We start from the raw sequence: 26,149 nt of genomic DNA, 5'->3' as shown, positions 1-26,149 counted from the left end.
GTGTAACCACACCACCAGTCCAATCCAGCTCTCCATCACCTTCTACCCATGGGCTGGAAAGCCCAACCACACCCCTTCAAATTCGTAACTACGACCCAGGTGTGCCTTTCAGGTTGCCAGGACTCACACTACACTTCGCGGTCCATTTATTCTCTTACTTTCCTGGACAACACACTTTCTTCTCTCGCCAACCCCTACACCCGCCTTTTCCATCCTTACTCTTGGCTGATAAACATCTTCTCCTCAGTGAGACACAAACTTGCAGACTCTGACCACCACATCTACCTATGGCATCTGCACCCATGTCTACTCTGCCCTCCTACCTGCTGCTATACATGACCTGTAGGAAGCCAGTCTCTTCTATTAGATTTCACTCCCTCTCAACCACCCAAGAACAGTGCTTCAGCAATGCCCTCTCTCCCCAACTCTATTATTACCTTTTTGCTCTTTCTTGGATTAGTCCCTTCACACATGCCATTATTCCTCCCATATCACAACAAAACAGAAAACCTTCTTGACTGTACTTCTCTGAACAGCTACCACCCCATTTCTTTGCTCCCACTCCCATTTGTGGCAAAACTTGAAAAAGTTGTCTATACTCACTGTTTTTAATTCTTCTTCCTCCCTTTCTCTCTTGTAACAATCCAGTTAAGTTTTTGTCTCACAGCTCTACTGAAAGTGCTCTTGTCAGGGCTGATGACCTCCAAGTTGCTAAATCCAACTGTCAACTCTGTCTTCACCTCACAACATCAGACACAGTCCATCACTCCCTCTTCTTTGCTTGGCTTCCAAGCCACACACTTGGATCCTCCCTCTCCTGTACTGACTGTGCCTTTTCAGTTTCCTTTGCTGGTTCTTCCTCCTCTCCCTGACCTCTCAATGTTGGAATGCTCCAGGGATCAATCCTTGGTCCTCTACTCTTCTCTCTGCACTCACACCCGTGCATGATCTCACCCAGTCCCACAGTTTTAAATACTGTCTACATGCTGAAGACTACCAGATATTTAACCCCAGCCAGACCTCTCCCCTTGAACCACAGACTTGTATATTCACCTGCCAACTTCTCTCTTCTCTGAAATGATTAACAGACTCAACTTGTCCAAATCCAAACTCCCCATCTACCTGTCCCCCAAACCTGCTCTATCCTTAGTCTTCCTTATCTCAGTTAATGACAAGCCCATTCTCTAATTGCTCAGGTCAGAGATCAGGTCCCCAATCTCTGAGCTCCTGGCCCACTACCCAGGCTCCCATGCTGCTCCTCAGACAAGTTGCAGGTGCCCTCCTAACTCCTAACTCCTGACTCAGGCCGTGAGCACTGGCTGCTGTCCTGACCTGGAACAGGCACGCTTTCCTCAGATTTATGCACGGCTAATTCCCTCAGAGACAGCAATTCTGTGCTCAGATCTCACCTTCTCAATGAGGCCTATCCTCACCATTTTATTTAAAGCTGGCATCTGTCCCTCCCTTCATACCCCTGGTGCCCCTCACTTGCAGCACCTTCTCAGAGTTGCTGATTCAGAGGGTCTGAGGCGGGGCCCAAGAACTGCCATTTCTAATAAGATACTAATGGTTTGGGGACCACACTTTGAAAACCAATGGGTCAGACGTTTACTTATAGACAAATTATTCCAACTATAGGTACTAACATAGAAAAGAAGTCTAAAATGTAAGACTTACAAATCCAGACTTACAGAATGATGGCAAACACCACATAGAGATGAAGTTAATAAGGCCTCTCTAGAGAATATCTAATTCTGTTTTTCAATGGGTACTTTCCTGAGATTGCACAGTTCATCTATGGTACAGCTATGGTAGGAACAGTGGGAAGAAAATGGGCTTAGTGGTGAGGACACCTGGCTTGTAGCTGGGAAGTAACATCTGAGTTTGCTAGGACCTTAGGCAATGTTGTGTCACTTCTATAAATTTCAATTTCTAATCTTGAAAAAGGATTTGGATTAGGCTCTTATGTAGCACTTCTATCTTTAAAAATATATGATTATACTTCTTTATATTATTACTATTTATTTGGTGTAGTGATTATACCAGTAAGTAAATGGTAAAAAGGTAGTCATTTTTAAAATTCTCTTAAGTTTTACATAAATGTTTGTACACTGTTTGTACACTCTTTTTGAATATATGATACAGTTTTAAAAATTAATAGTATCCAGATTAGTATCCCTGACCATCAGGTCTGCCCTCTTTCCACTACCGTGTAGCTCAGCAAATATAGAGTATTTTGTAGAATATTAAAATACTGAAAATAGGGGACTTCCTTGGTGGCGCAGTGGTTAAGAATCCTCCTGCCAATGCAGGGGACACAGGTTCGAGCCCTGGTCCGGGAAGATCCCACGTGCCGTGGAGCAACTAAGCCCATGTGCCACAACTACCAAGCCTGCGCTCTAGAGCTGTGAGCCACAACTGCTGAAGCCCATGTGCCTAGAGCCCGTGCTCCACAACTAGAGAAGCCACCGCAATGAGAAGCCCGCACACCACAAGGAAAAGTGGCCCCCGCTCGCTGCAACTAGAGAAAGCCTGCATGCAGCAACGAAGACCCAACACAGCGAAAATAAATAAATAAATCGAAAATAACTACAACTAAAGTAACTTAGAGCCTGAGATAAAGTTATAATTTTTAACTTGGGAATGTGTTCCTTAAATATTTAATAATCACAGCCTTGTTTTTCATGTCCTCTTAATAAAATACTTTAAATTGAAGTAAAATGCTTTAAAATGAAAATCATAAAACCTACATTAACTGAGTCAAAGCGCTAACAAATATGATGCATGATAAAAATTAAGAGTTTATATAATTTATTTAAGTTAGTTGAACTAAAAATACATTTACGTACCTCAACATTTCTAACGGGTTTGTCTCATGAACCTGGTTGCCACACCTTGGACAATCATTGCTGTCTTCAAAGTGCTGGACAATACAAGTCTTACAGACTGAGAAGAAAAAAGATGTTAGGTTAAAATGCATCATTTGAACTTAATGTAATTAGAAATAGTCCTTAAAAATTATCTACTACATGTAAAATAGCATTCTTTAATCAATAAAACCTTAAAATTATAACACTATAGGAAGAACCAACTGGAATAAAGCCTACTGCCACAATATAAAAAGTACAGACTATTTTGCTTATTGTTTTTTAAAATATATTCACAAACCAAACAATTTATTCATAGCACTATAAAAAAAGCTGATGCGTTTACATAAAATGATAGGGTTTTCATTTAAAGAAGCAGAACAAGGAGAGGTAAAAGCTGGTAAGTCAGGCCCATCCTTTCTTCTCCAAATAAAAATCAAATCTGAAGCACAAAATCTGTGTAAATTAAAGATTCACTTTCCATGCAATGTTGAAAAAACCTGAAAATCTAGTATGTTATCTTTAGAGATTTTAGAAATTTACCCCCAAACTGGAAATATGAAAAAAATATTCTGTTAAAATTATCTCAAAATTAAATAGGGCTAGAAAGTACTCATAAATGTAAGCTTTGAACATACAGAATCTCAAATTCAAATATTTATGTGTGTGTCAAATTATTAATTACGAAACTATGGGTTTTCTATGTTGCTCTATTTAGAAGACTGATGGTATCTGCAGATGTGGAACTCGCGGATATGGAGGGCTGACTGTAAGGGACTTGAGCCTCAGAAGATTTTGGTATCCACGGGGATCTTGGATAAATCAGCAAAATTGATGGATGGCAAAATAAAAATATACATATTATAAAAAAAGAAAGCTGGTAAGTCTGCATTTATTTCTTTTACTAAAAGTTTATTTGAATGCAACATAAATAGTTCTTAATAATACTTGAGAGTTTTCAGTATGTCTGGATTACTTTTTACTGGCAGGGTGCTCCTGGGACCAGCCAGGAGTTACAACGGAACTTCTGGCCTGTGCAGAGTATGATGAGTCTGTGCTCACAGATACCATAATTCCAAGGGGCACGAAGTATGGGTAGTGACATCAAGCTGGTACAAAAGCACGAGAGGTAAACCGAAAGAATGACTGAGAAACTGAAAGGGATAATTAAGATTTTAAATAAAGATTATAAACAAAGACAACAGAAATATGATTTGTGGCTTTTTGGCCACAAGCCTATACAGCCTGCCACTCCTCCAAATAATACTAATCTTTCTGGTTATGAATCTCTCCCACCTTTTCCCTAAGCTTCTTACCTATCAACTGTCTTGCTCAAAAACCTTTGACATGTTTACAGCATCTGAACTATAAGAATTTTTCAGTCCAATTCCCTATTCCAATACCCCCTCCTCCATTTTATTACCCTGTGTAATCTTAAATTTTCACCTGGTACTGATCAGCTGCCCCTTTTACAACTCCATTACAAACTACTTTCCCCCCTCCTTAAGCCCCACACTATCTAAAACAAGTAAAAGTTTATGTAAACAATTGATCAAGAATAAACACTAGGATTCCTACCACTGAGATTAGGTCTGAAAATTCAAACACATCACACATACTGGTCAGAGCAACAATGGTCGGGGAAGAATTCTCCTCAGTAACTAATTTTAAAATTATCAGTACATACAGAGAATAGTATCTTGGTATTTCCTTTCACTTATTTATTCATTGATTCAATAGCCAAGCATTGTACTAGAAGTTGGGGGTGCAGGGGTAAACAAAACAAAGTCCATACCCTTATGGAGCTTATATTCTATTTGGGAAGTGAAAGAATTTTAGTTAGTAATAAGTGATATTTACAAAACAAATAGAAAAATGATAGAGTGTGTGTGTGTGTGTGTGTCAGAGAGAGAGAGAGGGAGGGAGGGAGGAGAGGGAGGGGGGAGAGAGAGAAGGGGGGAGAGGGAGGGAGAAGAGAGGGAAGGGGAGAGAGAGGGAGAAGGGGGAGAGGGGGGAGGGAGAGAGCACAAGAACGCACATGTGCATGCTGGGGGCTCGTAGCTATGTTAGGTACGAGTGATCAGGGTAGGACTTCCTAAGAAGGTAACATCTGAGCAGATTTTTTTGTTGTAAGAGTACACCCGAGTCCCCTATTCTCTACCTCTTTTTACCACGACATACAGCTATTAGGGTAACAACCCTTTACTATAATTCTCACAAAATTTGGATGAAGACAGTATTAGAAAACCTTAAAACAGAAAAAGCTTAGATATGAATATATCTGTCCTCCAAATTTCTTGGCCTCCAAAACATTCTAAATGTCTTTTAAAAAGTTAATGTTTGGGAGGGACGGCTGCCTTGCTTAGCCACACTGAGGTAGAAGGAAAAAAAGCTGAATTATTTTGCAGATTGCTGGTATTTGCTTTTTTCCCAGGGACACTAGATACATCTCTGAAATTTGGGAAAGAAGGCAAATAGTACAGATAAGAGGCAAGAATGAAGGGGTATTATAAAGCCTGATCTTGTCCTGAATCTCTGATCCTGCCCTGGGGCTCTGTGGTTCAAAAGGTTTATCATGCTCAAGGTATTCAGGAATTCCTGGTTGTCTACCGGCCTTGGCCAAACAGAGAGGCACATGACATGCCCAGAGCAAGTCTTCATCTAGGTCAGCCAAAAGGCTAAGGGCAGGAGCCTATCCTCCCAGGGGCAAAGATACTAATCTAGGTTGTTCAAGAAAGCAATGTGAGGCTCATTTGTCCAGAGGTGCACACAGTTTCAAGAATAAGGCTGCTTAAGGCCAAGGCAGCCCCAGTGCTCAAGGATGCTGATGGGGAATATTAATCTATATTCTAGATCTGGACTGTCCAACATGATAGCCACTAGTGGCATGTGGCTCCCAAGCACTTGAAATGTTGCTACTTCAAGTTGAGATGTGCTGTAAGTGTGAAACACTTGCCAGATTTTTAGAATGAAAAAAATCTCATTAATGTTATATTAATTACATGTGGAATTGATAATATTTTAGACGTTGGATTAAATAAAATATATTAAAACTAATTTCATTTGTTTTTTTAAGTGGCTACTAGAAAATTTAAAATTACACAGGTGGCTCACATTTTATTTCTACTGAATAGTGCTCAACAGAGGGAGATAGAAAGCCCCATCAGGAGGTGAATTTATTTTTCACATCAACATTTGAGATACAGTATCTTATTCTACTTTTGCAGATGAAGGAGAAGAGGTTTTTACAAGCTAGGTAACCTGCCTTCCCTGATGAATGGCAGCACAGAGACTTGAATCCAGGATTTCTGATATGAAATCAAATTTTGCAGATTAAAAAATGTTTTTAACTTTACAAAGGAAAAGAATGTAATGTAGAAATACCATCCCCCCAAAACATCTTTAGCATCTCTGCTAAATCTGACCACCAAGTAAACATGACAGATAAGCCATCCCATAGGGCATAGGAATAACCTTACTACATAAAATATTACATTAAAAGAATTTAAAAAATATTTTTACAGAGGCTAAGGCACGTAATTGCCTTACTTAAATTTTTTTCAAATAGTTTAAGAGAAAAATTTAAGATGTTGAAATATATTTTTACTCCAGTTTTCTTTTTTGTTCAGATGATTTGGTGGTGGATGTCATCATTTTCATCATAATCACTAACAATTAAAAGGTTTATGTAACAGGTACCACCCAAACACTTCAAAATATATTTAATTCGACACAATTTCATAATTTAATATTCATTAAAACCCCATTAATTAGGTAATATTATTAGGCCTCTTACAGATGAAGAAACTGAATAGAGAACTTCAGCAGTTTGCCCAAAATCATGGAGCCAATAAGTGGCGAAAGGCAGGATTTGAATCAAGAGCCCATTGTCTTATCCAGTGCATACCTATATGCTACATTGTCTTCTAATTTTATATCCATACATCTAAGGCATACAGAAAAAGAATGCCTTATCCCTTAATTTGGGAGCCTTAGATATGTCCACTTGTAGAATTAGAACTCCTTTAAAACTGAATATTTTGCACAAAATAGCCCTTTCAGGTAGCTTATATAGTCCTTAAAAAAAAAATTTCTAGAAAATACATCTCCCACATGCTTTTAAAAGCTGTTAAATAAAGCACAAACTTATATAAATTAGAACCTGAGGAAATACAGGCCACAACTTCACTGAAACTGAAAAAAAAAAAAAAAAAGTCAAATGAGAATTTGCTTTCCCTTAGACGCTTAAAAAAAAAATCACTACAAAACTGACCTTTGATTCTTAGTTTATAATTTGGTTTATACGAGCTGAAAAACACATTTTAAAAATATCTTAAAGATTTAACACTAAGCTGTCTAACTGCTCAACTGCTGTACTGGTTAACTCAACTGGTCCAAGAATGATGTTTAAAAAGGTCCCAGTCTGCGGTTAAGACTGTGTGTGGAGACCAAGGAGAGACTTCATCCTCACCAGCCACTCTACAGAGAGATGCTGGAGCCAGCAGAAACACCTGGTCAGAAAGGGAGTTAGGCTCACCAAAGATATCCCCAGTTGCAAAAACACTTAAATGGTAACAAGTGCCAACATTTATTGAGCATTAACCAAATATCAGGCTCAGGGCTTTGTACGGCTTACTGTATGGACTGCTATCATCCTCCTCTGGCAAAGGAGGAATGCGATACCGGAGAGCCTGAGCAGGCTGCCCACATCTGCCCAGCTGTGTAGCAGACATGGCACCCAACCCAGGCTGGATGTGCAGCTCAAGGCCTAAAATCCAAACCACTATGCAACACATCTTAAAATCAATACCATTTGGTCCCGAGCACCAGGATTTCATATTTTTAACTGATCTTTATATTTAGCTCATCACAACCATCATTAAACTTCTGCCCAAAGCTTACAAAGTGAAATTGTTCCTTTTGCCATGTCTTAGATTTGAACTAGGTTGTTATACAGATTAGCAGGGAAAGAGTCATTGTGTCATCTAAAGCAGTGGTTTTCAAATTGAGATGGGCACCACAATCACCAATGAGATTTTTTAAAAGAACGGATTCATGGTCCCCATCCCAGACCAATTAAATCAAAATCTCTGGGAGATTAGCGCCAGGACTCTAACTGTACAAAGCTCTCACTGAAGCAGCCAGAAGACAACTGGGAAAACCCAGCCACAAAATCCTTACTGGCTAGTGCCTCAGTGAGGCTGCCCCATTCCAGGATTTGGCCCTCTGCCAAATCCTAACCAGAAGCCACTTTCTCATTCACCATTAGGGAATCACTGACACAGGACAAAACATAATCAAAAGAATATGCGATTAATGTCTTCTCTCTATATAATGCAGACTTACATGAGAAGCCCAGGCAGTATGGCACAGTTGTTCTAGATAAAAGATAATCTTGAGGCAGACAGCTGGATCTGAATCCCAGGTTCTGCCATTAGGCAAATTACTTTGTGTGCTTCTCTGTACAGGGAGATAACAAGGGTATCTACCTCACAGGGTTCTTAGGAGGATTAAATGAGATAATACATGTAAAATGTGTAAACAAGTGGTAACTTATATTTAATAAATATAAATATAAAAATAATATATATAAAAAAATAAATATATCACTCTAAGTTGGATCGCTGGATGAGCATAAAATCATACGCATCAAAATCAGTAACCAAATATTGAATGGCATCAGACCACGATTAGTTTGACGCATCTATCTTAAATAACAGATGACCTTGCTAATGGAACCTGAAATATCTATCGTGTACTGGTATTAACCCTCTGCAGCCATGTTCACCCTAGAGATAGTCTTGCAACTCAAGTATGATAGTTATGGCACACTGCTTCACCTGAATGGGAACTGCCTATCTTTGCATGTATGATACTTCTTTTTCTGGGGTTGAGGGTCCAAGATTGACCAACACTTTCACATTATACGCTCCTTCCTCAACTTTACATGTTTAATACAATTCTACCACAGTCCCACTGGTCTAGGAGAAACCCTGTTGTGTCTCTTCCGGATCACTTTGCATATACCTGCTCTGAAGCACCATTTTATATGGATTCCACAGTTTAACTATTAAAAGGCTATCCTATTTTTTTATTTTCAAGTTCTTGAGGGGAGCGGGTTCTTCACAACAGGTACAAAGCCCATCTGTTGTTGCTATCTTGGATGTATGGTCCGCCCACATCTCTCATAGAAAGCTAACTGCCCAGCTTTTAATGACACAGTGATCTACGGAAATTTCTCTTCTTGAGCACCAATTCTGCTATCACTGATAATAAAACAGTAACAGTCTTTTCTCTCATGTCCTTGGTCATGTCATTCATTAGTAATGCTCTGTTTATTAAAAGTGATCAAAGGCTGACTTCGTTAAAATCACCTGAGTGTGTTGGTTTTATCTGTCAACATAGAAGCATATTTTTTCCTCCTTCCTTAAGCACATCACTATCTTTATGTGCCCTTCTTAATAACACTCATTTGATACAGTTCACCTTTGAAAAATGTGCCTGTTATCTACTAACAATTTATAAGTAAACTGTGGTCATCTGCAAAGAGAAGAGGCATCAGTTTGCTGCTTTTGATACATATTTACATGTGAAACTGACATTATTTCTAAAGTTTTCCAGAATAGCTGTAATTTGCTCCCATGAGACAGTATCTCCTGGTTTTACTCATATAAGGAATTAATGAACATCTTATGTTATACGTGGCACAGTTCTTTCAAAGGCCTACATGAGTTGCAATTTCATGGAGAACACTAAGGATAGCATTACTTTCTACTGAGGAGAATGCTTTATTCTTGTTTTTGCCAGGACAGAGGGACAGGCAGCAAGGCAGAGCCTGCTGGACAGGGTCAGGACACAGTCTTGGGGCTTCAGCACACTAGGGGAATCTGAGACCAAGCAGGTCAGGAGACCACGAAGTCCAGGAGGGCCTTCCACAGACAGGCTTATGGAGTCAAGTGGGACTCCAGGGTGAGGGCAGACTCTAGTAGGTCAGTGAGTGCAATAATGATCTCATTCCCCTCCTTATCAACATCAATTCCATGACCAATAAGAATAATCACTTCCTCACACAGACTCTAAATAGCTTTGCTCTACTTCAACTAGTCTTCCCTTCTCTTCTTTTGTCATACTTGCTCAGTTAAACTATTAACCCTGGCTAAATCCAACTCTCTGCTTACTCTGCTCTGCAAGATTACAGCTGAACATTGTGGGAGAAAAACATGCATCATGCTGATTGGTCTCTCACCTTAAGTTCATGACCATGACCCTCAAAAATGGGTCCTTCATCTGCCAGGCAGTCACCCTCAATGCCCTAATTCCATATGCTCTTCACCAATACTTCATACCTTTTCTCCTCTCTCCTCAAGCCCTCACTTATCCTCCCCCATCTCCACTCTCCACTGATGACCTCACTTCCTGTTCTACTGAAAACAAAAGGAAAGAAGGAAAAAAAAGGAAACAGAATTTATATCACCATACCTACTCACTCACTAACATCTAAACTTTGTGGTCTTGCCTGTTTCTAGAACTTTCACGTGTCAATCTCTGCTCTGTTCACTAGACCCCCTTCCAACGACCCAAGAACATTGCTCCATTGCTTCTCTCTCTCGCCTGTGTCAGTATTCTGCTATCTGCTGAAGATTCCCATCAACATTCAAACATATTATTTCCCCATCTTTAAAAAAAAGAATCAAACTTCTGTTGACCCTACTTCCCTTGTCAGCTGTCACTCCATTTCAGAGCTACCTATACTCTCTCTCTAATACCTCTCTTCCCATTCTTTTTTCACCCCTTCTTTACCTTCATTAAGGTGAAAGACTTACATAATCATTGTACAATTATCAAAACAATGAAATTAAAACATTTCCATCTTCTCACACCCACCCAGACTTCCACTCCTTACCACTCCACTGAAAGTGCTCAGCGAGATTATCCATGGTTCCTGTGCTGCTCAGCCTGGGCCTTTCAGTCCCATCTTATAAACACAACTGACTCGGCCAGTCCCTCCTCCTAGACACTATGTGTTTGCTTTGCCTCCCAGGACCTACTCTGTTTCCTCCTACCTCACTGCCTCCTCCCCCTCAGCGCCCAGGGCTCAGCCTTGGCCATCACCCCTTCTCCATCTATGCTCACTCCCTTGGCGCTCTCACTGATTAAATATGATCTAAATGCTGATCATCTCCAGACTCATATGTCCAACTCCCAACTGGTTGGGATCAGGTATCTGATCAGCCAACTCCTTTACCTTCTTAAATCTGTTCAACTGCCACCTTCCTAATGATGCCTACCCTGAGCACAGGCTTACTTTAAGTGGTCATACCCTCTCACTGACTGCCCAATTCCCTGTACCCAGCCTGACTTCCCTTTTTCTGTAGCATTTATCACCAGAGGGTACCGTCATTTATACACTCTGACTTACTGCCTACTATGTTGCCTGATGTGTCCCAGGTGCCCAGAATAGTACCTGGAGGAGGAGGTGCTCAGTAAATATTTGTGGAATAAATGAGGACACAAGGGTTAGGAATAGCAGAAGGAGCCACGATTTTAGGACTTACAGGTGTACTACTGTAGTCAAGTCAGAAATCAGCCTAGATTCTCAACTAAGGCAAGGGAAGAGATTCTGAATTCACTAGTAATTTTCTTGACAATTAAAATGAGTTAATTCAATATAAGCTACATAATTTTCTAAAATAAAATGATCATTTTCTGTTAACCGAGCAATGTCAGCAGTTGAGCATTCTGAGAGAATATAGCTTTGTTCACTGGTTTCTGAATTTCTGATATATATATACACACAAGTCTGGCAAAACCCAGTATGTTATACAACACCAGTAGATATGATAGATCTTCAAAGTACCCAAACAGAAATTATCTTTTGCCTCCTCTACACTGGTTGGACTCTACTTGTTCATAATGTTTACACTCAACCTTTGTGCTAGACTCTTAAACATACCTGTACACCGACCACAATTTCTAACTCTGAATACATTTGGTTTTTAGGTTACATATTTTTCTCTCAATCCATCACTGGTATTAGTTCCAACTCATCCTGACCTAGATATAATTTATTCTCAGAAACCAAAACAGAAGACAACTTATTTGTTATCCCCTAGTTTTGTCTTTCAGTGTCCACTATGAATCTTTGCTCAGCTTTTCAAACATTCTTTACTACCTAATGCATAGTTTCAAAAGCTAAAAGAACCATATATCTGATATAATTCTTCTTAACATTATTACCAATAATAGATGACACCAAGATTGTTTAAGGCCTATAATTATTCTTTCCTATTTAAAAAGAATCATCAAAATGAACACTATAATCATTTTCATGAATGACTAGTTTCTGCCAAAATATTGTTTGAAATATGTAACATCAGTTATACCAGTGACCTCATTTCTACCACAACCCTAGAACATTATATTTGCACCTACTGAAAGTACGGTTTCCAGTACGGTTTCTATTTAGGTTTAAGTACAGTTCCTATTTAGGCCTTTGATTATTACTCTAAAAACAAGTAAGTCTTGACTCTAAAAATCAAATTTTATAAAGAATACATTCTTGGAAAGTTCAATTTATATCTCTTCTTCATTATAATGGCTATCACTCAGAATTATTAATAAATTCAGATCCTGATTGGGTACATAATGACAGGTATACAGTCATGAAAACATAGAAGAGGCTTACTATATATATTTTGAAAATTCACATGCTGCTTAAAGAAATTTTAGAAAATGTAGACTAGCAGAAAGAAGAAAAAATAAAATTAGCAAATATCCCAATTTATTATGAAGAGGTACCTGAGTCAGACAGGAATAGGAACCTAGCTCTAGCACTTATTAGCTGTGTTACTTAACCTTTCTGAGTTTTGTCTCTGTGAAAACACTAGCATGCCAATCTGAAATACTCTTCCCTCAAACTTTTCATAGCTTGCTCCTTCCTATTATTTACGCTCTCTGCTCAGATGGTAACTTCCAAGCAAGACCTTATTCTGTCTTATTTTTCTTCATAGCATGTGTTATACATAGAATCTAAAATTACATCATTCACTTGCTTTTTGTCTGTCTGTTCTATTGAAACATAAATTTAGGAGGACAGACTATATCTGTATTGTTTATTGCTGTCTTCCCACTGCCTAGAGTAATGACTGGCACAAGGTAGGTGCTAATAAACATTTGCTGACTGACTTAATAACACCACCTAACTATAAGGATTCTTGGGAAGATTAAATAAGGCAATGCATGTATAAAGCCCATGACCCCCAATATAACATTCAATAAATAACAGCCATTATCTTAATTTTATTAGCATTTACTTCAATTACTGTATGATTAAAAGTACAAACTGCCTACTTCTAGAGGTGCTGGTTATTATTAATGTCTGGTCCAGAGCGTGCTTCTCAGACTTTAGTGAATCACAAAATCACCTGAAGGGCTTGCTATTACACAAATTTCCGGCCCTCTCCCCAGATATCCGGATTCAGTAGGTCTGTGGTAAGGCCTGAGAATGTGCACTTCTAACAAGCTCCCAGGTGATGATGCTGCTGGTGTGGAGACTGCACTTTGAACAGCAAGTATATGTGGCATAAGATTTTTAAACACTGAGTATCAACATATCAAGAGTTCTCTGTACCTTAATTAAATACTTGTGTATTTATGATACTTGTTCAAAAAACAATAAATGATGGTAGAACTTAAAATTTTACCATCTTATGATTAAATTATTCCTTCATTCTTACACAGTACTACATAAAATTACCAAGTCCCTTAACTGTCACATCAATTATATTTAATTATCAATTAACCCTTCTTCTTTACATAAATTGAAAACTAAATACAACAATGTTTTTCCAAAGAATTCATCTTTGTTAAGGGACTACCACCATAATTTCTAAAAAGGCAGAAAGAAGAAAGCTTTCTTTTCCTGTACCACAGAATTCCATGTCTATAACCTTCCCTTTTTTCTGAGGAAAGAATCGTCAGATTCTTAAAGAGGCCTCTAGCCACAAAAGAGTTAAGAACCAATGCACTGTGTTCTGCACATTTTAGCTGCTGGAACAAAGCTCCTTTGTTCTTAGTTTAAGTGAAAAGTCTTTCATTTTAAGTCAACAACCTATACAACCACCACCAAATACACTCTAAGCAACTTAAAAAATTCCTCAGGACCCTGGTGCAAGAGATAGAGCATCCCTTAATTTAGAACCACTGATCTCTACTCCCCAATCCTGCGTCTCTCCCTCTCCCTACCCATGACCCACAAAGCTCCCACCTATATTTCAGAAGACAGGTTTTCAAAATCCGTAGTTCGTAACCCACACTATCTACATGCCTTTCAAGGTACCTTTCACTGCATTTGAATCTTGGAAAGGAAAAACACACAATAAACTAATCAACTGATTGACCATTTATTTATTCATTTAAGCTTTTACTGAACTCTCAAGTACCAGGTACTAAGGATACACTTAAGCTAAATCGGCCTATGGGAGTAAGACAGGTGGCATATGTTGGAGTAGATGAGCTTTAAAGGATGGGCGGCTGCTAGCCAGGCATACAGGAGACGTTCCAAGCAGAGCAAGCAGCTGAACCATGTGTGTGCAGTGTGTGTCAGGTGGTGGGGGGAGGGAGAGGGCAGAAATCAGTCACAGCTGCGTAGCTTTAATTTATCCTGAGGGCAGTAGAGTACCTTTAGGAAATTTTGGGTTGGCTGAAGCTTGAGCGATGAAGACAGTAAGCCCTTGTAAATGATCACCACTGACACAGCTTAGAAGTGGGCTGCAGGGACTTTGGTGAGAAGGAATGAGGGCCTGAGCGAGAAAGGTCACAGGGGATGAGAGTGAAGGGACAGATTCAAGAGAGATTACAGAGAGAGACCAGACAGAACTCTGCCCCTGTTTTGTTAGTGAGGGTAAAGAGAGTCAAGCATGGAGCATATTTCTTGCTTGGACAACTGAATGTTGGCATCCCATTCATTCACTTTTAGGTAATGTTAAGTTCCAGGAGGCTTCAAGGACATCTAAGTGGACATCCAGTGGGATTCTGATGCTTAGAATAAAGATTTGGGAGACATCAGCATAGGCAGTTGAAGTCTCAGAGGAGGTGAGTTCATATAGAAAAGAAAAAAATAGATCCAAATACACCTGTAGAAATTTCTTCTTGGCTTATGAGTTTTGCTTAGCAGAGTTTAAGTTACAAATTTATCTTATTTACCACGCTACTCCACGGGCTAGCAAAGTGCCTGACATCTAATTCTTTATTTTAGAGAATTCAATAATTATTTGTGTGAACAAATTTATTTCCTTAGGTTTGTTAGGTTGTAAAAATTACCTCATAGACATGTGGATTTAGTTCATCTAGCATTAAGTGATCATTTAAAGGGAAAACTCATCTGTATTTTAAATTTTTACCTCATTTTAAAGTTTTATTATCTTTTTATCAAACGTCCTTGGTCTGCTGAAGGGAGCTGGTATTAGTAGTTGAGGTATGAGCCTACTTAAAGATGGGGCTTTTATAAGCCCTTTTTTTTGGCGACTCCTTGTCAGAAGTGTGGGACATTCTGCGCTGCCGTCTCTACCCCCCCTTCCTTCTGACTGCCTTGCCCCTTTCTCTGTCTTCCACAGAGCTGAGTGCTAAGAACACCAAGGGCTGCTGCACTCAGACAGTCTGCTGTCATTTTGGCCCTTGTTTCTACATCCACAGGGAAGCCAGGCAGTGTTAGCTCCCGAATTTCTTAATGGGAAAACAGGGATCAACAAACTGATTTGAGGAGAGAGAAAGAGTCGAGATGCATGTGCAGAGTAATCTGAAAGAGTAAAGTAACTCCGTTTATCCATATCAAAGCAGGGAGAGCCACTCATGATCCCTACACCTCCCACCCCAAAGCACCTCCACTGCAGCCAGGCCCAAGCATGTATGTCCCTGCCTGAGAAGGCTTTGGGCCCATGGCTTTAGGAATTTCAGAAAACACTCTTTTTGGTTCCTTCTCTGGCATTCATTCTGCTGCAACATCCTGACATATATCTGCTATTACATCATTCTGTTTCCTCATTTTCATCACACTTACCAGCTTCCAAATTTATTGATATTTTATACATTCCCTAACTTGATTACTATTCCTTCAGAATAGAACCAGAGTTCTGAAGGGACTGGTCCTAAAGTCTGCTTTTGCTCACCAATAATAAAGCTCCATTTACACATTTCAAACTTGAATAGTAAGAACAAAATCTTTCTCTTTTATTATGAGTTTCCATAATAAGAACTATTGTTTGCCCATTCTTTACTTATAGTATCATAAAATTATAGTTTACGTACAAAGTTATTTTAATAAGATATTTTTATATGCCAAAGTCAAGATGGAAACTATCTGGGGGTACCTCATTATCACTTAACACTTCTCACTTTCCTCCTGTCCCATTTGGCCATCTTCTCTATTGGGCCATATTCTCTATTTGGGATCTATACTGATCCCAAATCATTGTATCACATATATCTGTCCCACCTTATACCTAAGAAAACCAGGTAACATCAAAGAGCCAACCAATGATTAAGGAACATGCTTTACAGTACTATTTATTTTATCAATACAAATAGGGGGATATTTTGCAAGTGGGATAGTTTTTGCCTATAAGCCCCAGTATGAATATGAACCAAGAAATATATAGAAATCCAAGGACCAGAAAGTGCATAAAGCTTAGCACTACAGAATCCTCAGGTCTCCTAAGACACTGGGTTGAGTGCCTGACTCCACCATCATTTACTCTACTGTTCTGTGTTCTCTGTGGATGAAAGAGGTCATATTTGTGTCTTTTAATCACAATTCTGCCATGTTCATTCTCTCTCAGTAAAGGGGCTTGCTGACTGCCAAGGGACTTTTCAGGCCAGAATGACAAGAGCTATTAAACGGTCACCTATCCCTTTAGACCTTAATTAAATTGCTGTTGCAAACATAAACATAACCCTTGCTTATAAACTTATTGTTTATACTTCTAGAATCTTTTGTTTTTCCTTCAGAAAAGTAACATTTAGGAAATTCCGTGGTGGCGCAGTGGTTGAGAATCCACCTGCCAATGCAGGGGACACGTGTTCAAGCCCTGGTCCGGGAAGATCCCACATGCTGTGGAGCAACTAAGCCCGTGCGCCACCAACTACTGAGCCTGCACTCTGGAGTCTGCGAGCCACAACTACCGAGCCTGTGTGCCACAACTACTGAAGCCCACGTGCCTAGAGCCCGTGCTCCGCAACATGAAAAGCCACTGCAATGAGAAGCCCGCGCACCACAATGAACAGTAGCCCCCGCTTGCCGCATCTAGAGAAAGCCTGCGCGCAGCAACGAAGACCCAACGTAGCCAAAATAAGTAAATAAATAAAATAAATTTATATTAAAAAAAATAACATTTAAACTGGGATTTCATTATGTCCCAAAGAAAATTTTCTTTCAGAAGAACAGATATAAAATCTGTATTATATAGATAAAAACTGGAGAATTTGTGCTTTCTTCTCATCTGCCAAACAGAACTGGCAGGTTTTGCTGGACAAATGCAATTATAAAAACAATGCACTAATGTCAGAAGAAGCAAAACAAAACAGACTGTGGACCATGTCCAGGTGCCATGCTTCGTGTAGTGGGAAACAGGAAAGTATAAGACAAAGTCCCCACTCTAGAGTAGCCACATCCTACTGGTTCTGCCTCCAAAATACATCCACAGTCAATCACTCTTCCCTGCCTCCATCTCACACCTCATTACCCTGGCTGAAGGCCCCATAATCTTTCAGCTGACCTGCAGCAATAGCCTTCTCACTGATTAGCTGTTCCTTAAACTTGCCAAGGGCATTCCCACCTCAAGGCCGTGTACTTGCTTTTCCCTCTGCCCGGAATGCTCTTCCCATATATCCAGAGTTCAATCCCTTCAGGTTTCTGTCCAAATGTCATCATATCAAAGAGGCCAACCCTGACACACTATATAAAATGACCCCAACTCTCCTATCTACAATCCTTCTTTGTTCTTCATAGCATTTAACACAATCTAACGTGGCGTATGTTTATTATTGGTTTTCCCCTTTCTTGAGAGCAGAGATTTTTGACTACCTTGTTCACTGCTGCTATTCTCTGTGCCTAGAATAGTGCCTGGCACATGGTAGGCATTCAATAAATATCTGTTTGATGATGTTTAACTGATAACTGTTCAAGTTAGATAATGATACAGTGCAGCAGTAAGTGAGCATTTCAAGACAGTTCATAGTTAACTGGTAATTGAACAGCATGGGCCCGGTAATACCTCCAAAAAGTATACATCAACATCACTTGGAGAGGTTTGCCAAAATACACATGTCCAGACCTCATCACAACACCCACCAATCTCTCCAGGTGGAGGTGTGAAAAAGTTTATGTTTAAACAGCATCCTAGGTGACTTTTTTTTTGTGGTAAAATATTTATAAAACCTGCCATTTTAACAACTAACAGGTGATTCTTTTTTTGCAACCCTGTTTAAAACTACCGGTATAATAGTATGTAAGTTAAGCAGAGGGAGAATAGCTGAAGGGGGGATTAAAAAAATGTCCCAGGTTATCTTAGAAAGAGCATGGGCTTTGGAGCTGAATACAGGTCTACTACTCATAAGCTGCGGGACTGGGTAAGTGACTTAGCTCTTAAGCTTCCACACCCACAAGTGAAGATAATCTCTATACTCTCTCTGTCTCCCCACATCCCCTCCAAACTGCTTCAAGGTTACTGTTTAAAGCTAAAATGAAATCAAGTATATAAAGTATCTACTTTGGTGCACATAACAGGCATTAAACTAGAACTTACTGGAATTACCTTCATTGAAATAGGAAAATAAATTCATATTGGCAAAAACACAAAAAATAGGTGAAATACTGGCCTAAGTGGCTATAAAAATGTCTCTCTACTGATAGTACAGGTGAAAAAGAAACTTGTCAGGAGTTGCACACATACGATCATTCATTAGAACAGTGATTCTCAAACTTGTGCGTGCTTCAGAATCACCTGGAGGGATTGTTAAACACAGATGTCTGGGCCTACTCCCAGAGCGCTTCTGTAATTCTGGGGGGAGGCCTGATAATCTGCATTTCTAACGAGTTCCCAGGGGACGCTGAGGCTGTTGGTTATTGGTCAAAGGGTACAGTTTCAGTTATACAAGATGAATAAATCCTAGAGATCTACTGTACAGCATAGTGCCCACGGTTAACAATACTGTGTTGTACACTTAAAAATTTGCTAGGAGGGTAGATTTTACATTGTGTTCTTATCACAATAGTAATAAACGAGGGTGAGAGAAAACTTTTGGAGGTGATGGATAAGGTTTATGGCATTGATGTGGGTGATGGTTTCATGTGTATATACTTATCTCTAAACTCATCAAGTTAAACACATTAAACATGTACAGCTTTTTTATGTCAACCATACCTCAATAAAGTGATTGTAAAAAACCCACAATGAATTAAAGTATGCATATCCTAAAAAAATCTCTGAGCATATTAATTCTCTCAATAAAATTTTTAAAACGCGAAAACCTGAAATAGTTCACGTAAAAAAAAACTGTTATAGTTTAACCAATAACTGCTTATGATTTTCAGAACATTTTAAAATCAGATAAAAGTGAACTATAACAATTTAAAAAAGAAACGAGAAAAAATTCATACCACTGGTATCCCAGTGAGAAATTCAATTCTGAAAATAAATTCAAAGTTAATTCTTAGAATACTCATTGTTTTAAAAGTTAAAATCTAGAGGAAAACCCCCAAAATGTGGCAGTTTTAAAAGAAGAAGTGTAACCCAAAACTTCTGATAGGTAGATGACAAAATAAAGAATACTTACAGGTATGGAGGCATTCCGTCACTGTAGTTGGCTTGATCAGATACCCTTTACAGATATAGCAAGTGATGTAAGGATTGAAATCTTTCACCAAGTGTTTCCTCTGGGTAGCCATTCGTGGTTAGCTAGGACTGGCTCTAGTAGTTCAGGCAAACAGGGGTATTAAGTGAATGAAAGTCTGATCCCAGGAGCTGGTGTGGAGTTCCCAACTGGATGTCCTGAGGCATGAGAACTAACATCCAGACTTCTCATGAGATCACTGGTCATCACTCCTTTTGGTGGTTCTGCTTTCCCATATCTTCTTCCACAGTAATTTTAAAAAGACGAGAGAAAAAGGTGTCAAATTACCCGTACTGTATTAACACCAACGTATTAGCAACAAGTATTACATGTTCCAAACTGGGTGAACAGGTGAATAGAACATTTCCCTCACTGTAACATTAATTTGTAAACCTGCTATGATTAAGTCAGAATAATAAATTCATCCAATCCTGAGGCCTCAACTATCACATCTATACAAATGACACCTGAGGCTGTTAACTCTGGTTTTGATACCTTTACCTCTTGAGTAATGCATTTTAACTACCTGCTTGACTGCTCTATTAGGAGTTCCCGCCAACACAAGCTAAAAGATTCAAAATTGAAGCCATTATCCTCCCTATCAAGATGCTCCCTATTTCCATTCTGTACTCCACACCTAGTCGGTAATCAAATCAAATGGATGTCCTTTTCCATTCCTTCCACAGCCATCCTACTCAAATATTACCTCTCCACCTGCAGCCCAACTTATGTTCTACCAAGTTTATTCTATCACATTTGGATTCTCTTCTCAAAGAATGTCAGTGTCTCCTCTTTACTCTGTAACAGAGAAACCTTTAAATTTCTCAGCTTGTCGTGTAAGACCCTCCACAGCTTGTCGTATAAGACCCTCCTCAGCTTGTCGTATAAGACCCTCCTTATAAGACCCATATAAGGGTCGTATAAGACCCTTAACATATCATTCAAAGCTCAGGAAAACTGAAAGGATGGCTCTTTCCATAGTCCATTCTGCAGGTCCTATGCCCTCCATCCAAAGAGCTCTTCTGCTCCCCTATCCAGAGCCTACCTATTCTTCAAACCCTTTTCCAAAGCTATCCTCAGTGTAATCTCCCCGGTTTTTTTTTAACCCTTGTTTCTCTGTTACGTTTTCCTTCTATTTTTATTTACAGTTACATTCATTCTTAATCTCCTCTATTAGACTGCAAATCTTAAACAGACACCAGTCACATTTAGTAAATGTATAACCTGGGCAATGTTACTTATCGTCTCTAAGTCTTACGGTTTTTTAAACTGTAAAATGAAAACAAGAATGCCAGCCTCCTACAGTTGTGACGATTAAATGAGACAACATACATATAGCTAGCACACTGTAAAAACTGAATGTCATTAATTTTTAAACTTTTTTTTTCCAGAAACGTCTAGCATGGCTTGTCCATATGGTTACTTTAAAAAGTTTTAAAGGTTTCTTACAACAAACGTGTCCTCTTAGAGGACACAACATGAAAAAAAGGTGTGGATTTCCCAAGTTAATTCTATAAACAAAAACTTTTCTAAATCAGCTATTAACTCATAAGTTAAATATAAAGCAACCGGAGAGGTAAAGGGTATCGTTCCATCTTGCATCGACAGACACATCGCCACTGAGAATACGCACGGAATAGGTTCTGCAAGTAATCATCCTATCCGCTCAGGAAATCGTGTCGAGGGTGTAACAGAAAGAGAGCGTAATTATCAGACAGGGGGTCTGGGTTCTGGTCCTGAGCCCCTGTATGACCTGCAGCAAGGCACTTATTATCCGTGCCTGGATCTCGGCCTCCTCCTCTATATACTGGGATTAACGGCCCTGCCTTTCTCACAGGTTTGCTACGAAGCTCCAAAGTCAGACAAAGTCCTCTGAAACCGGACTTGCACAGTCCAGACCCGGGGTGGGATTATGATCTTAAGCCATAGAGCCCTGTCACCAAGAAGGTTAAAGGAAGCAAGTACTTGCAGTGACGGGGCGGGGGCAGGAGGGAACTTTTCCTCGTCCTCCGGCAGGACCCGGTAGCACTGCCCTAGGCGGTCCCAGCACAAGCCTCCCCGCCCGCCTGGCAGGTGCGCGGGCCAGGGCCCGGCGGACGCGGCGCTCGGGCCGGGCCGGGGCGGCGCCTGGGAGGACGCGCCGCCTCTCCCAGGGCCGTGCGCCCGCCGCCCTCTCCGCCCCCGACCGTAAGGCGCGACCTCAAAGCCCCCAGACCCCGGCAGGCCACCCCCGTCCCCGCCCCCCGAAGAGCTCTCCCGGCTCCAGGCGGGGCCTGCCGCGGCAGGTGCTTGGAGGTGCCGCTCCGGCTCCCGGCGCAAACTTGGGCGGGGAGCGCAGGGGCGGCCGAGTTCCGGCCCTTCGGCCGCTCTCCAGCCAGCCGTGTACCTACCCCGCGGCTGCCGCCACCACCGCTCCTCGCCGCCAGCGCGCCAGCCTCAGAGGGAAGGAAAGTGAAAGAGAAACAGCGCCTGCCGCGGCCTGGCCGGTCCCCGCGCCCCGTCCGCCCTCCCCCTGCAGGCGGGAGCGCGCCGGCTCCGCGGGGCCACTCGACTCGGGCCCGATAGGGCGCGGCGGGCCTCGGGCCCAGGGCCGGTGCCGCCTCCAAGGGCAACTCCACCCCCTTCCAACCGCCGGCGCCGCCGGCCGGCCCCGCCCCCTCCACGCCCCCCGCCGCCACGCCCGCAGGCCACGCCCGCCCGCCCGAGCTCCTCGCAGGTACCCCGGCCACCCCGGCCGCCTCGCCGCCCGGCTTCCAGGGCGACGGTAGATTTGACCAAATTTTATCTTAGTTCTTCTTCTCCTCACCACCGACCCCTCCCAGTTGTTTTCATCATAACAATGTCTGGCATATTTTCCCTGGCGGGTTTACAAGCGATGGTCGGTGCTGAGAATGAGTCACCCTGCGAAATTGTCTACTCAGCTGCGTCTTCCCCAAACTAGCCCCACGTGGGCCGCGGTGGGGACGAAGGCCGCTTGATTTGCACCCTATTTAAGAACCACTAAGGAACTTGTTACTGGGCGGGGTGTCTGGAGATCAGGATCAACGACAACTGGAAGCAAGGGAGAACAATGGGGGTGGGGGGTGTTTGTGGAAAGGTGAAGAGTTCTTACTGCTTGCAAGGTTCAAAACCAACCAACCAACCAACCCCAGTTCTCTTTCTAGTGGACTTTAAGAACTACAAGCGCAAAAAATTTATTCAAAAGCATACATTAAAGGATTCCTCAAAGTCATTCAATCCTAATATACTGCATTCCACAAACTTACAAATTTCTACTACAACCAGTATTTTGCTAAACATAAATTAGACTTGGTTCTTTGTTGCTTAGAAGACTGCAATCCAGTAATCCTAAAATAGCAGGCAAATCAGCATGGTGTACACCAGTAAACAAAAGTTCAAAAGAACATCCCAAAGGGTATCTGCCAAGGGCAACTTTCAATCTTGTGTGTTAGAAAGAGGAAAAGGTGCTGCAATTACATCATCTTTGCCTCTGGAGAAGTGAGGGCAGTGATGGCTAGGGAGCTGACAGTAATGGAGAAGGGATGGGGGGAAATTAGTGCAAAGTATTTGCCTTACCTCCAAACGACATGAGTCACCTTAGTAATACCAGAGTGGAGGTGGCTCTAGTGGCAAACCAAGGAACCCAGTGACCACTGGTCTAGCAGGGTGCAAGTGTTCAAAGATCCATTTCAAATTTAAAATACACCAAGAAGTAGACAAGACAGCTTTAAAAATCATCCAATTTATAATTAAACTTAGGTAGAGTGGACATAACCTTTAAAAATTACCATTTTTAACATCATAGCAGGAGCAATACATTTTCTGAAACAGTTTTCAATGACCACATTTTCATAGTCCTTATAAGAACCATTGTGCAAAAGTATACATGCCAATTTCCAAGCTGGGACCAACTTCAGCAAGTCCTGGCAATCACAAGGAGCAAAGAAAACAAGTCCGATAAAATGACTTTATAGTTGCAGGATTCCTCTCCAGATCTTTCATCTTGGAAACTAACTAAACATATCAATATGTGAAAAGTCACCCTATTTCTAGTATATTTAAAATATGTAATGGGGGACTTCCCTTGTGGCGCAGTGGTTAAGACTCCGCGATCCCAACGCAGGGGGCCTGGGTTCGATCCCTGGTCAGGGAACTAGATCCCACATGCATGCCGCAACTAAGAAACCCACCTGCCGCATCTAAGACCTGGCACAACCAAATAAATAAAATAGATATTAAAAAAATAAAATATGTAATGGAAGATTTCACTGTATAAACTACAACATATACATTATGACTTATTTTCCTAATTTGCATCTGAAGCTATTTTAAATGTATTTTTAAAGAATAACACTTAATGAAGTCCAGGGGGCTTAAGTGTTATTGGTGATCAACACTAAGTGGGGTTAATCAGCATTCCCTGAGGAGATGAGCTTGAGATGGATATTAGGAGGACTTACATTAGTAATGGAGGGATGGTTAAGAAATATGCTACAGAGCAGTACCTGAAGATAGACATGGAGGTGGGGTTGCCATAATGAAACTGCAAATGGTGGACCTGGAAGCAGGGAGAGAATGACAGCCTTTGTAAGAAAATCTGTGCTTCGTGTCCTGAGGCAGCATGGTTTGTAGTAAAGTGTTCAGTAGTTTCTCCTTTCCCCTCTTCAGCTACCACCCCACCTTGCCCATTCCAAAAAAAAAATGCGCACACACAAAAAAGAAAAAACAAAACCTCAAACATGTGTCTGGTTAAAAAAATAACAAAAAAAATGGTGAGAGGGAATGTTAAGAAGGGGCCAGTTTCCTGACTCGTGTAAGTTCTGAGGATTTAAACATAGGACTTTTAGCTGCTGTGTGGCATCTCCTCCCTTGCGACTGCTTTCTACTTTCCAGTAACTCACCCCTTAGTCCCTTGGTTCTGACTGTGGGGACTGGAACAAACCATAGAAGCCTCAGTATGAGGGGGTGGCTTTGATAACAAATCTCAAAAACCAGTGGGACCCTCAAGTAAACAAAGGCCTGGGAGCAACTAGATATACAGGACCAGGAAAGAGAAAAGGCAGGTAAAAGATCATAGCTGAGAGTCCCCTTATCACTAATCTACTTGAGCTGTCTCATTTTACAGATGTAGAAACCAAGATCCTGAAAAGTGACAAATTCATAATCACAGAGCTCATTTTGGTAAAGCCAAGACCAAAACAAAGGTACCAGTTCCATATTATTTACACGTCTTAAGAGAACTTCTCAAACCCAAGAAGTTAAGAGGGGTTAGGTAAGAAAAAGATTAACTTACAAGGAAATAAAGGAACAAAGGGAGGGAAGAATAAATGAAGGGAGGGAGGGAAATGGTGACTACAGAGTACTTAGCAGTGAACTGGCCAGTGGTGATTTCCCATCAAAGCAGCAAAATCCCACAGTGATAGCTTGTTTCATTTGATCATTGATCCAGATTCTTCCAGGAAACCACAATTGGCTCTTGACAACCCTTGGAACTACTTGGAGCTATCTGCGTACCTAACAAATGTTTTCATTACTTTATACTTTATGTCTAGAGTTTTATTTCAGTTAAGGCTGGGCCATGGATGGGTAATTCTGTACTGAAAAGTTCACATTCCTTCCTTGCCTAATAAATACATCATCGATGAACAGATGTTTAATAGCATAACATTTTAAAAGAGTTACATCTTTACATTTCCCTGAAATATTAAATGACTTTTCCATGACTGTCAATTATTTTATATACCTAAGTATGCTATTTAAGCTTTTAACATAGACTATCTCTAACATAAAACTACCCTCTGTAATCTAAAAGTCATCCTACAGAGATTTTAGAAAATATTAAAATTTAAAGTGTCCTACTGGGCCTGAATGTATTTATTTTATGGCCATGGATATTACAGCTCAAAATCTATGACTGCCTAAAATCAATGATGGAGGAATGGGAAGGAACAGAGAACTGAAGGACTTCCGATCACCCTTGACCATGTGTCTTTTTCTCTTAACATAACCCTCCCTTGTAATCAATAATTCTCAAGGACTGTCTCTGCTAAATGTCTCTTGAATCCTTTAACTTAACCTACCCTGGTTCAGATCACCATCATTTCTACCCGCCCCCATTACTTCAATGAACTCTTAGACTGTCTCCCTACAGCTCTTCTCTGCCAAACCACTCTCCACAGCACAGCCAGAGAAGAGGATGCTTTCTAACTGAAAATTTGATCATGCTGCTCCCTGACTTAAAAAAACCCTTGTTCTTAAGATAAAGCCCAAATACTTAATAAGCCCACCCCATATCCCTGTCACTTCTACAGCCTCCCCATTGAACTCCATGCTGCAGTCATAATGAACCTGTTTACCCTCTAGCGCTAGAGGTGGCTGTTCTTTCAAATGAGCAT

At 40.7% G+C, this 26,149-nt stretch overlaps 1 protein-coding gene across 7 annotated transcripts in view; it reads right to left on the bottom strand.

Annotated features, from left to right (window-relative positions):
- The window catches only part of PCGF5 (polycomb group ring finger 5), a 115,947-nt gene that overhangs the window by 43,139 nt on the left and 46,659 nt on the right, over positions 1 to 26,149 (bottom strand). For 5 of the 7 annotated variants that reach the window (XM_089897916.1, XM_089897914.1, XM_022569365.3 and 2 more), the window contains exons 2-3: positions 19,698 to 19,992; positions 2,850 to 2,946 (exon numbers count right to left, since the gene is read on the bottom strand). In XM_089897916.1, the coding sequence (XP_089754042.1) occupies positions 2,850 to 2,946; positions 19,698 to 19,809 (209 nt within the window). In that variant the 5' untranslated portion in view covers positions 19,810 to 19,992. Of the gene's footprint in view, positions 1 to 2,849; positions 2,947 to 3,843; positions 4,750 to 19,697; positions 19,993 to 22,144; positions 22,320 to 26,149 lie in introns of those variants that run through there. The other 2 variants (XM_089897915.1, XM_089897919.1) reach the window with 2 other exon arrangements.

Source organism: Delphinapterus leucas, chromosome 16 (assembly GCF_059928025.1).
Source record: "Delphinapterus leucas isolate spDelLeu-1000000601 "Yukka" chromosome 16, BTC_Dleu_Yukka2, whole genome shotgun sequence".
NCBI lineage: Eukaryota > Metazoa > Chordata > Mammalia > Artiodactyla > Monodontidae > Delphinapterus > Delphinapterus leucas.
Note: the sequence above shows the minus strand (reverse complement) of the source record. Positions and strands in the feature narration are given on the sequence as shown.